Source organism: Podarcis liolepis (assembly GCF_965112155.1).
Source record: "Podarcis liolepis genome assembly, chromosome: 10".
Lineage (NCBI taxonomy): Eukaryota > Metazoa > Chordata > Lepidosauria > Squamata > Lacertidae > Podarcis > Podarcis liolepis.
In genome coordinates, this window is record NC_139562.1 from 73948677 (window position 1) to 73961175 (window position 12499).

General features: G+C 43.2%; 1 protein-coding gene across 7 annotated transcripts in view; it reads right to left on the reverse strand.

The window, feature by feature from the left end:
* The window catches only part of DHTKD1 (dehydrogenase E1 and transketolase domain containing 1), a 64035-nt gene that overhangs the window by 38747 nt on the left and 12789 nt on the right, over positions 1 to 12499 (reverse strand). For 4 of the 7 annotated variants that reach the window (XR_014516760.1, XR_014516761.1, XR_014516762.1 and 1 more), the window contains exons 12-17: positions 11588 to 11694; positions 9671 to 9835; positions 8467 to 8549; positions 6553 to 6722; positions 5670 to 5755; positions 3482 to 3767 (exon numbers count right to left, since the gene is read on the reverse strand). Coding sequence is in view for 2 of the 7 variants with exons in the window: in XM_083464163.1 (XP_083320289.1) it covers positions 3666 to 3767; positions 5670 to 5755; positions 6553 to 6722; positions 8467 to 8549; positions 9671 to 9835; positions 11588 to 11694 (713 nt within the window). In the remaining 5 variants the exon portion in view is untranslated. Of the gene's footprint in view, positions 1 to 1813; positions 3768 to 5669; positions 5756 to 6552; positions 6723 to 7703; positions 7857 to 8466; positions 8550 to 9670; positions 9836 to 11587; positions 11695 to 12499 lie in introns of those variants that run through there. The other 3 variants (XM_083464163.1, XM_083464162.1, XR_014516764.1) reach the window with 2 other exon arrangements.

The following is a 12499-nucleotide window of genomic DNA, read 5'->3' on the forward strand; positions in this document are numbered from 1 at the left end:
CCGCGCCAGCGTTGCGGAAGTCAGTCCCCACACGGCGAGGCACACGCGGATTTACCAGCCTGGGGGGCTGCATCCGGCCCCCGGGCCTAGGTTTGCCAACCCCTGTTTTACAGCACCCCACCACAGAATAGCATTGAGCAAATTCTACTTGTGGCAGTGGCCCAAAGGGCCACAATAAATGTGATAATGTGTACCCCTGTAAATCCTTGAGTGCTGCCAATAGAGATGTTGTGGTTGCCTGTTACTTTATGAAACTGATGATTTTGCAAGTTGCCCCCCCACCCCCAAAATTGGGGCAGAAATACAGCTAACATGTGAATCACAAAGATACAACTCAAAGCTAGAACATAAGTTGCTACATGGTGCAAATGGCTATACATAATATAGGTTCCCAACATGCACACTAATACAATGTAATAGAACCCGGTGGGAATCAGAGCATAATCAGCAGAAATTGCCAGTGCCTGTTGTGCATGTGTGTTAAACATGAAATGAGGTAATGATGTATGTTTGGTGGAAATTGAGATGCTTTGTTTGAAATTTTATAAATACCACTGCCTGGACCACTGGGCAGGGTTGCAGATTTGTGGAATGATCCGACTGTAACCTTTTGTAAGCTTTGCAATAAACATTGGACTCCTAACTCCTCACATTTCTGAGTTTTATTGGCGTAAACTCAGGAGATAAGCTATTTTCTGGCTTACAACATACTCAAACCTGGGGTCACAGCTATCACCCCAAAACCAACACTTTTGCAGCAATTGCTACTCAAACCTGGGGTCATAGCTGTCACCCCAAAACCCAATGCTGTCCAGTTCACTCCAAACTGGTGCCTGAACAAATTGCAGAAGCATAACGTGGTGAGTAAAAGAAAACAGAAGAGTATGGGGAATGTGTGAGCTTCATATGCACAAATTCCATTCCATGGGGGGGGGAGAGGTGGACGGAGAGGGTGGTGGGGAGAGGGGGGGTGGTAAATGTGCATGTTATTTTCCCTTTTTTTCAAAATTGGTGTATGTGAGGTTTTTGTGTCAGCCTCACTTGGGCAGGTTCTTTCTGTTTCTTTGCTGGTTTATGTTGGCAGTGAGAGTAGAGCGGGCAGGGAATGGTTGATTGCCTTTGATAAACTGCAGTAAGATTTGTTTGCGTGTGTGGAAAGGGGGTGATGGATTGTCGGGTCAAGTTAGCCATATTGATCTATATGCTGTTGGTGGTGAATAACTCATGAACGGATGCTATCAAGCTATTTGAAACATTTGACAGACAAGGCCAGCTTTAGCCATCGTTCAATAGGAACATGATTTTACGCCCCCAAATTTGCAACACGGGAGAGGGGAGAATTGGGGAGGTAACTCTGTTTAGGAAACCATAAAACTACTGAATTGCTACCTTCCTGAAGACTCAATCTCCCATCTGTGCATGTGGATGGAGGGTATGCTCTCGCCCACAGTTGCAGGGGAGAAAGAGTACATTGATTTGATATTTTGTTTCAGGTGCACAAATATCTAAAAAGCACACACGGCAACCACTCTTGCTTTCTCACCAATATGCTATTGGGCCAACTGCTGAGCACATAAGAATCTGCTGTACTTTCTGTAGCAGCATATATGAGAGATGGGGAGGAAGAAAATGCTCATTTGGGAGGGAAATTTTCTTGCCCAAAGTGTGTTGATATATGTACCTGCCTGGCTCCATACTAGGTAAGAAGGGGGAGGGTGTGCCAGAGGACAAGGGATCCTGCCTGCTGGGCTGCACAAGTAACCAGCCATGTAAGCCTTTTATTTGAGTAATAAAAACCTTTGAGACTTCCAAGTGATCCAGAAGTTTCATTTTTATTACAATGGAACATATTAAATTTATATTGTCATTCCCCCCCCCCCCATTCTCCTAGAAAGCAGCAATATAGCAAAATTTCAAGAAAAGTATTCAAAGATTGGTATTAAGTTCTTAGTGAGCCCTGTGATAATATTGCCCCATACTTTGGCATTGCCTTGTTTTACTATAAAGTAAAATAGTTGCAAGCCTGAATACAATTGGAGCAGTGGTGCTGGGGAAGGTTTTAACACTTACTTTCTCACTCTAAATTATCCCCCAGAAACTGATCTTAGCTGCACTATAGAAAAATACAGGTACTTGAACATGATCAAATCTCCCAATGTTCTGATAAAGGTAGGCAGGCTAACTTAGAAGTACATTGCAGTAAAACATTACAAAATGACATTTCTTCAGTCACTACTCTTGACATATGAACCAACTGGGAAAACTTCACAACCCACTTAAGGCCTGGATTGCAGATATGAAGAATACAATGGAAAATGCAAGGCACAGGGAATAATTTTGTGTTGTCCCTTTGAGGATGGCACTTCGGGGTAGAAAAGGGGCATTGCCAGCCCCCTCAGGCCAGTGCTCCAGCCCAATGAGCTTCCTTGCAGTTGGAACTGCTGGAAGCTAAGCCCAAGAGGGGCTGTTGCTCCTTGCCCTGCAAACGGGCTGCTACCCACATGTACACCAACTGCAGCAAGACTAAATATGTAAAATTTCCAGAAATTTTGAAGCCGGAGGGGGGAGGCGGAAAAAAACTGTTTCCCCCCCAATTCTTCTGGGTTTTTCCCAGGCCTTCCCATCTCTACTTGAGGACAGCCGGGGCAAAGCATAAGGCAAATTTTTTGCATGCCAGGCCCAGAAGTAACACAGATGTATTGGTAAAACCATCCCTGGGTTGTATCACTTTTGACTTTAGCTAGGGGATTGCATGACTGAATAAATACTCCCAATAAAACAAATTCACAGCACGCAGAACCATAGATGTCAGCGGCGCTATTTTTCTAGATCCCACCATGCATGCCTCTCTTGTTCTCTTATTAGGGCAATGGCACCCACCTGAGAGGTGATGGAATTGAGTTCTGGCAAATTCCAGCTGAAAAAAAGCCCTGGATGTCAGGATTAAGATTATGATAGTTTTTCATATGCAGGGATCCCATCCACTCAGTTGAGTTATTTTCCAACCTACTGCCTGAAATTATACAGCTGAGGAACATTTTTTCCCATCACATCTGTTTTTATAATTTAGACCTACAAGGCCCACTCATTAAAAAAACAACAACACCCAGCAAGCTTTAATAATTTCTTTTTAAACTACAGTTACAATAATCTACCATGATTTAAGCCAAGGGTAGCTATCCTTTTCCAGACAGAGAGCTGCACTCAGCTGTGGTCAACCTTCTGTGCATGACATGTCTGAGTTGGTGTGCTTGAATTTAGAAGGGTTTTGCTCATGAAAAATACAAAATCTTGCCACTTTTGCCATCAACAAATAATGCACAAAAGTGGGAAGTCATGATGGGTATCATTATGAGTCTCAGATTTTAGGAGCTGCATGAAGATGTTTAATTTAAAAATTATTTTATTTTATTTTTAAAAGATTTCTTACCTAAACATGAGCAAATTGCAATAGGAAAGATCCAAATACAGATAAATGCACTTACGCTCCATCCAAGGGCGCAGATTTAAATACATGCTTAAGTATACACTGAAATGAACTTTAGCTGGCTTGTACCCAATATACAATTGTAAACAACATGCCTCATGATCACATTCAGGTTTGTAACATTCTCATTCGCTAAGACCTTGTTTTAACCTTCAAGAATTAACGCAGTTCATAGGTCTCAAGCAAATGTTTTGGTGAGAAGGTCTTCCTGCTGTTTTTGGTGTAACATTCCAATGCCCACTGCAGGTGCTGGTAACGCAGGTCTACTTACAAGATGGAGCTGCAATGAAGTTGGAAAGGCAGCATTACAAACTACTTATTCTCTGCCCAAATTAAACAGTTATTAAATTAATAAACTGGGCTGCAATCTTGCACACAGGCTACCTGACTCAAATGGAGCAACACAACCCTTAGCATGTTTACTCGGAATTAACCTGGCTCTGTTCAATGGGTTTCATCAGTGAGGATGAGAGGGGGTCTTGTCATATGGGCAGCCCAGAATTTCCATAGGCACTGCCCAGGCTTGTGCCCTGCAGTGGTCACTTCAGCGCTGCCAAAACACAGGAGGGAGCAGCTACAAGTTACCAGTCTCTGCAGCCACAGTGGGTGCTGTGATTCTCCAGCACTTTGCTTTCACCCACAAAGGCGCACTCCATTGTCTCTTGAGACAGACGGATGCCAAAAGCAACAACAACTCCCTAGTGGATGTACTTGGAATAGGAGTCCAAGCCAAACTATGTGCACAACTGCAGTCTTCACCATTATTCTGCAAACAATATTATTGTGAAAGATAAACCTGTACTACATAACCGGTATGCACCCTTTTTTATTTTCTCTTCTATGGCTCTGTCTTGGCTTCAGCATACATCTCAGGAAGCCAACATTATAAGACCCCCTTAGAACTGCACAACTAGCTCCTCAAGCCGGCCACAGGCAAAACAGACAAGTGGGACGCTCCTATGTGGTTTAGAACCAAAGCTCCTCTAAAAGATCAGAAATTGATCAAAAGTCTCCCACATTTTGCAAGAAAATGTATTGGGTATGTTTTACAGGCCTGTAATTGTTCAGAAGGAAGTCTCACTGTGTTTATTGGGTTTTGTTCCCAAAAAAGTAGAGAGAGGATTTCAGTTTTAATTCCACTGAAATCCAAGTTGTTGTTGTTTATTCAACTTATATATCAAAAGCTCCCAGGGTGGTGTGCAACATTAAAAAGTTCTAGCATTGCCTATAGGTACTGCTAGAATACAATGCTATCAATCAGTAAAAATCCATTACTATTATAACATTTATGTTCTGCCTATCATGGAACTCAAACTGATATGCATAACTCCAGGTTCGAAGTTCTTGTATACAAAGCCATGAACAATTCAGGACCAGGTTACCTTAAGGTAAGGTTACCAGATTTTTTTCAAAGAATCCGGAGACACTTTTTCCTCCCCCTCGCAAGGTTGGGGCTCCCCTCTTTTTTTCTCTTTCCTCTTTCTCTCTCTCTCTTCCTTCTCCTTCTCCTCTCCTCCTTCTCCCTGCATCAACTCCAGGGCTTTCCTGGCCCTGGAGCACCGCTAGGCAGTCGGCTGGGTGGCCAGGCGCTCTCGCTCCCGGCTTGATTTAGGTCGTGGGGGAGGGGGTCAGCGGTTCCCCCAGTTGACGTGCCAGGCATCCCCGGTTCCCCCTTGGCAGTAGCGGCGGCAGCGGCAGTCTCAGCAGCCCAGAGACAGCCTGGTAGCGAAGTTGGCTCTGGCTGGCTTCAGGAGCTGTTTGCTGCCGTGGCGCCCACCATTTTGCCTCACCGGAAGTCCCCATATGATGTGTCTTGTGCTGTTGAACCAATCACGCAACATTCATTCCCTAGTAATAAATCTACAACACTTAAAATATAAATCCGGGGACATTCCAGGGACGGACTTTGTCCGGGGACAGATTTGTAAATCCGGGGAATGTCCCTGGGAAACGGGGACATCTGGTTACCATACCTTAAGGAGCACCTTACCCTGCCTGCTTCAGGCTGGCCATGGAGACCACCTGGGGAGCCCTATTAGTGGACCCCCATGGTCTAAGCAAATACAAACCTGCTTAGTCTTCAGTCCATTGTGGTAGCAAGAATGGCAAAAACTGATTTGAGGCATTTAAGGCTCAGCTAATGAGTAACTTACCCCAATGCCACAGAATACTGGAATCTTACCTTACAGGCCAGTTGCTTCTCAAATCTTGGTGACACAAACGCCCAGGGCCCCATATTCTGTGGCTCCTCTTGACTCCATATAAATTCTGAGTAAAAAATAAGAGGCAACAATAGGTATTGGTTTGTCCTATGAATTCTGGCTAATCCATAGGCTCTCCTCTGCTTATATATCAGCGGAGAGGAACCAGTGTGGCATCATGGAGAGCAGAGTTTGAATTCCCACTCAGCCATGAAGCTTCCTGGGTGACCTTGGGCCAGTCGCCATCTCTTAGCCTAACCTGCCTCACAGGCTGTTGTGAGATGAAATGGGGAGGAAGAGAAACATGTGCAACCATTTGTGCTTCTGGGAAGATAAAGGTTATATGTAAATATAATAAATAAATAAAACCCTTTTAGGCCTGGTGGGCCAGATCTTTATCTCCAGCTCCCCTGAGGACCAACGTTGACAAGTTGGCAGGACCACCCACGTCTCAATCATCTGATGTCATATTGATAATAGTTGATTGACAGGTGGGTTGTCTTGCCAAACTGCCATAATTGGCCCTCAATTGTGTGTGTGTTTGGGGGTGCAACATACTATCCAAGCAGGATTTGGACACCACATGGAAACTGGATGGCACAACCAAGCTGAGCAGGATTGAACTCCCCCCGCATCAGCTTCTACCTTCCCCACACCTGACGCTACACAAGTGGGTGTGGCTTTGGGAAAACAGCCTGGTGGGCCAAATGGGGAGGTCTCTATATGTTCAGTCAATGTTGGCCACAGCCTCTTATTATTAAGCGTTAGAGCCCCTGTTCTCAAAGGACTGCAGCACATTAGTCTAAAGCAGCTAAGTGAACAGGTTTTGGCCAAGTCCTTTTGAAGAGTCACGAGCCCACCAACCTTTTGCATTAGTAAATTTTTTCATCTCTTGCTGAAGAGCTTCTATCGGAAAAGGACACAGTTCTTCTAATCTGATAATTGCTGTATTTTGCTTCTTTTCTTCAAGCATCTCCCGGTGTTTTGACAGAGAATAGTAATGTTTTCCAGAACAGAGAATTACTCTGCTCACACTGCACGGAAGAAAGGTTGGAATAATTTAAAGGATCCAAAGACAATGGAGTTAATACATTAAGAAGATTTAAGTGCTCAGGAAATACAATTCCTAAAAAGACCGTGCCTCTATTCCATTCACACACCCAGGTGTTGATGTCTGATTAACTTAAAAGAGAGCCAGTGTAGTGGTTAAAGCAGAGATGGGCAACCTGTTTTCTTTAGAGTGCTGTAAACTCTCAGGAGTAATATTTCAGGAACTGCATGTCAGTAATGGGTGGAACAAGAACAGAGACTAGGCTGAGCCAAAGATAAACGCGTTCTGGATTAACTACTCTGGAATAAAGACTGCCCTACTCCAATTTTCACCATGGTTACCTCAGATTAGAATTCCCAGCCGTATGCAGGTCTAATTAGAAGTACGGTAAGCTCCACTGAGTTTGATGAGGTTTTACTCAAATAAGTAAGCATGGGATTTAAAATAATATAAAATAATAAAAAGACCAATACACCTATGGTTCTGAAAAGCAAGTGAAAGTAATTCCTACTTTACTGTAGTGTACTACAATATTGTTTTTAGATACTAGATTTCTCACCCACCCTTCACTATAAGGTCCCAGGGCAGGTTACATGTCATGTTAAGAATACAGTATTAAAATTAGTTAAAACAATTTGCAATCAGAATAATAGAGTGGGTGCTTAAAATATATACTTCAGGGAGGGGAAAGAGAAGCATTTACAGACACAGAATATGGGAGAAGCCTGCCAATTTGTCTCAGACAGCTGGGAGTGGGGCTTCTTTTCTTAAGGAAAAGGAAAACATTTTTTAAAAGTCAGTTTATTTTCACAAGATATCCAGCTATTCAGAAGCTACATAGAAAGAGGGGAGAAACACTTTAAATTATGAAAAATAAGGAGATGATGGAAGAGAAGAATGAGGAAGTTTCAGACCTTGAGTGCAGCATAAAAAATGTTAAGGCTGCATAAAACAGGCTGCTCACCCGTGGGCTATGCATGGACCCAGCTTCAAACTCCTGGTCATCCATACTACTCACTGGGTGACTTTGGGCACTCCCCCCACAGAGGTGTTTGGGGGGGGGTTAGGTTTAAAACATTGCTCTTGTTCTGCCTTGGAAGAAGGGCAGGATATAAATCTAGGAAATAATATGAAGATAATGATTCTGCTTTTATACCATAGGCACGTACAACCAAAACCTATGACTTTACAGGGAACAAGACATCCCAGGGGCCTGAGCACAAAGGGAACAGGAGACTCAGCACAGGCAAACAGGGACCAGGTGGGTATTGCCACTTGTACATGCACCCTACATCCCTACCTGTCTCCAGGTAACAGTACATGTGTTCATCCAATCTATCCCATAGGACCATGTCAGATACACACAATCCTGCCAGCACAATATGGCAATGGCAGGCCCCTGTCAATCTTCCAGCTGGTAATCCAGTCACCCACAAAGCAAAAGGCTGAATATCCAGCACCCCCCTCCTGTCTTTTATGGACATAACCAAAAGCATCTAGTTAAATCAGAGAAACATGTTTTACTCAAGCCATTGGATCCTGACAGCATTAAACAGGGCTTACTTCCAGGTAAGCAGGTATAGGATTGAAGCCTTAATCTTCATTCTAAATCTATGAGTCTCCGTCATGCTTAAATTTTTCACTTCCTCATGTGCTATCATGCTATTTTACTGCCTGCTACTATTTGGAATGTTGAATACTAAATACAAGACCGCAGTTCCAGTTACTTTTTAGGATCCACCGTCGAATCACCAATAACTGGTCTGAACGTTGTTCCTGAGGCCATTTCTACTAAGCTTGACGCAGCAGCCTAGAGAAAGGAAAGGGGGGGGCTGAATGTATGCATATCAAGTACATTTGAAGAGCTAGATATTTCACTCAGCAACTGTAAAGTGTCTAAGCATGACAAATTTCAGAACCATTAGATTTATACAGTGTTTTTTTCCTAAAAGAAATATTTAGGGGTACTCTTTTTCCTTCTCATATTGAAATACTGCCCCTCAATGAGGCCAAACTTAGGAGTCACAAAATGTTGAGGGGTCTTCGTATCCTCGCACCCCCCCCAGAAAAAAGCACTGGATTTATATGACTAGCTGGGGACAACTTAGGAACAAGTATGGAAATACTAGCTAATAAAACTGTTTGGTCATTAAGATGTCTAAGATTCTTGATAAACATCCATGAATAGTCAAAAGTGCAAGTCCCACTGAAGTGATAGATCTTTCACATAAAAATTTTGAGGAATGGGTTAGAAGTTAGATGAAATGTAAAATATTAAACACATAGAAAGGTCATTTAAATAACAGATTATGTTCAATAATGTAGGTATGTTTGTGTGTGTGCACCCATATAGAGTCAAATAAAAAAAATGACCCTTCCAAACATCTTATGCCTAATACAGCATAGGATGAATCCAGAGCAACACAGATTTACTTCCCTGGCTTTTTTTCCAATGGCATTTTGGTAATACAGTGGTACCTCACGCTACAGGCGCTTCAGGTTACAGACTCCGCTAATCCAGAAATAGTACCTCGGCTTAAAGAACTTTGCTTGAGGATGAGAACAGAAATCGCGCGGCGGAGCAGGAGGCCCCATTAGCTAAAGTGGTACCTCAGGTTAAGAACAGTTTCAGGTTACGAACGGGCCTCCGGAACGAATTAAGTTCTTAACCTGAGGTACATACAAAGGGATCACATGTGTAGGTCCAGTAACATGGTTAGCTCCCACACCCAGGTTGGCAACATTCAGGTAGGAATTAACCACACCGCTGCCCCCGTCCAGAGGTCCATTCACCCATATGTTATTGGAACTACAAAGGAAGTTACAGGACCTACATGAAAAAACTAATTTTGACAGTATGTGGCTGTGCTAACAAGTGATGTTTTAGAATAATTAGGAGTAGCAAGCAAAGCAATAAATCTTTCTACGCACAGGCAACCTGAGCAGAGTTTTTGGAGAAGCAACAATCAAAGGTTTCCGGAAGTTTCGAACCATCTGTCTACGGAGTAAGTGGAAATACTGTGCTGGGGTTGTTGGGTGCACAACACACATGTTGACATGGTCACCATCCACACCCTCCTCTGAGCTATCACACATCTGTGAAACAATGAACAAAAAATGCAAAACAAATTAAAAAAAACAAGTACAGCTGCTGTTTTTAAAGTTGCAAAACAACGAGCACAGGGACAGAGCAATAGAGAAATTTCTGAAACAACAATGGGATATCAGCTTTGCCCAAGGCATGATGGATAACAGCAACAACCAGTATCTGAATAATAATAATAATAATAATAATAATAATTTTTATTTATACCCCACCATTCCCAGCCAAGGCCAGGCTCAGGGCGGCTTACAAGCAATAATAAAAACAAGTTGAATGATTACAACTTAAAAACAAAATTAAAATACAACATTAAAATATTAAAATATTAAAACATTAAAATATTAAAATGTAGCCTCATCGCAGGAGGAGAAGGAAAAGAAAAAAGAAAGAGAGGGAGGGAATCAAATTGGCTCCAAGCCAAAGGCCAGGCGGAACAACTCTGTCTTACAGGCGCTGCGGAAAGAAAACAGATCCTGCAGGGCCCTGGTCTCATGAGGCAGAGCGTTCCACCAGGCCGGAGCCAGAGCTGAAAAGGCCCTGGATCTGGTTGAAGCTAATCTAACTTCCTTAGGGCCCTGGACCACTAGGGTGTTGCTATTTATGGACCTTGAGGCTCTCCGTGGGGCATACCAGGAGAGGCGGTCCCATAGGTACGAGGGTCCGAGGCCGTGAAGGGCTTTAAAGGTCAAAAGCAGCACCTTAAATCTGACCCTGTACTCTACCGGGAGCCAGTGCAGCTTGAAAAGCACTGGGTGAATATGCTCCCGTGGCAGAGACCCCGTGAGGAGCCTCGCTGCAGCATTCTGCACCCGCTGGAGTTTCTGGGAGAGCTTCAAGGGCAGCCCCGCGTAGAGCGAATTACAGTAGTCAAGCCTAGAGATGACTGTCGCATGGATCACTGTGGCCAGGTCGGGGCGGGAAAGGTAAGGGGTAAGTGTCCATGCACACAAAAGCTTATATCCAGAACAAACTTAGTTGGTCTCTAAGGTGCTACTGGACAATTTTTTATTTATAGCAACAGCCAGGGGAAAGAAAGACACATCTTACAAGAACAGGAAGAAACACCACAGACAGAATAATTACTGCACACAGGAAGAACAAGGATATAGTTTGAGTTCCTCACTTGTAGTTTTATAAATTGCAATGGCAATTTGTGTCTGCAAACTTCTCTACAATTGACTGGTGCGTAGCAGGACAGATTCTCTAGAACAATCTTTCACAACATAGCCATGTAAAAAGCACCTCTCTCATCCTGGCCAAGTCTGAACATAGCTGAGCTGGAAATTACCTGATGTGGTATAAGACAGTGCTGGAAGTGTCAGCCTCACCTTTCCCAGAATCTGAACAGGAACAGCTACCCAGCCCAAGGCCCCGTTTCCCACAGCAGCCCACTACCAAGATCCCTTCCCTGCTCTCACTTCCTAGTAGCTTACATTAAGAAGTACGGTGCCTCTGATCATGGAGGTGATATACAACCATCATGGGTGAGGAGAGGGAGTGTGATTGGCTTGTGCTTGTTCTTGTTTGCATCATGTATTTTTTTGTTTTATGTTGTATTTTTATGTTGTGAACTGCCCTGCGATCTACAGATGAAGGGCGGCATACAAATTTAGTAAATAACAACAATCATAGCCATTGACAGCCTTATCCTCCATGAACCTAGAGATGCCAAAAATTGAACCCGGAACCTTATGCATGTAAAGCATGGGAAGCATGAGCTTGTAGAACATGTCATGTCTGGCTACCTGCAAGAAACGTTCAATTCGGCAAGAAGAATGCTCCGGTCCAGCACCGTCATACCCATGTGGGAGAAGAACGACTATTCCACTCTGTAGAAGCCACTTTGCTTCCCCTGGAGTGGAGAAAGGAAGACTGGTTCATTTTTGATGCCAGGATTATACATTATCACAGTCCACACAAGAAGATCCTCATCACTCAGAATGGGTCACTTTCTATGTTGTGATCTTACCCATCCTTCAGCTAATATAGTATCTAATTGCTCTTCTTGCTGCGGGAAAGACCATTTGTGATACACTTCAATTGATACAGAAGTCAGATTTTATGAACATTCACTTACACTTTCCTCTTATTGTTTACATAGCAGCCCAAGAACAAAGTGTGCTGCTTCAGAAAGATCTCTGAAACACTACAATATTGCAATTCCAAAGGTTTCACACATCTTCCTCTGGGACATAAGAAACACATTAAGCTGCAAGCTGAAAGTCAGCTCTACTGTGGCTGAGCTCACACATCTGTACATGACACCTGAGGGCTATAGCATGATCTGCATGTGTGAAATGACCACAAAGCCTATACACAACAGAAACGACTTTCTTATCACTCAATACCACTGCATACCCAATGCTTTTCCATGAAAACAGCTCATACACTCAGCTGCCAATCACTGAGTGATCAGCCAACAGCACAATCCTATGTATGTCTACTCAGAAATAAGTCTGATCCATGAGACTTACTCCCTAGTAGAGTATTTAGAATTGTGAATGGCCCAAATGAAACTATTAATTAAATAGAATTTAAGCCTTGTCTTTTAGAAGCTCACTTAAGGTGGCTAACAAAGCATTAAAATAAAAATGAAACCTAATTAAATGTGGAGCAACATAAAAAAGAAAGTCTGAAGTGATGAGATATTAGGGGAA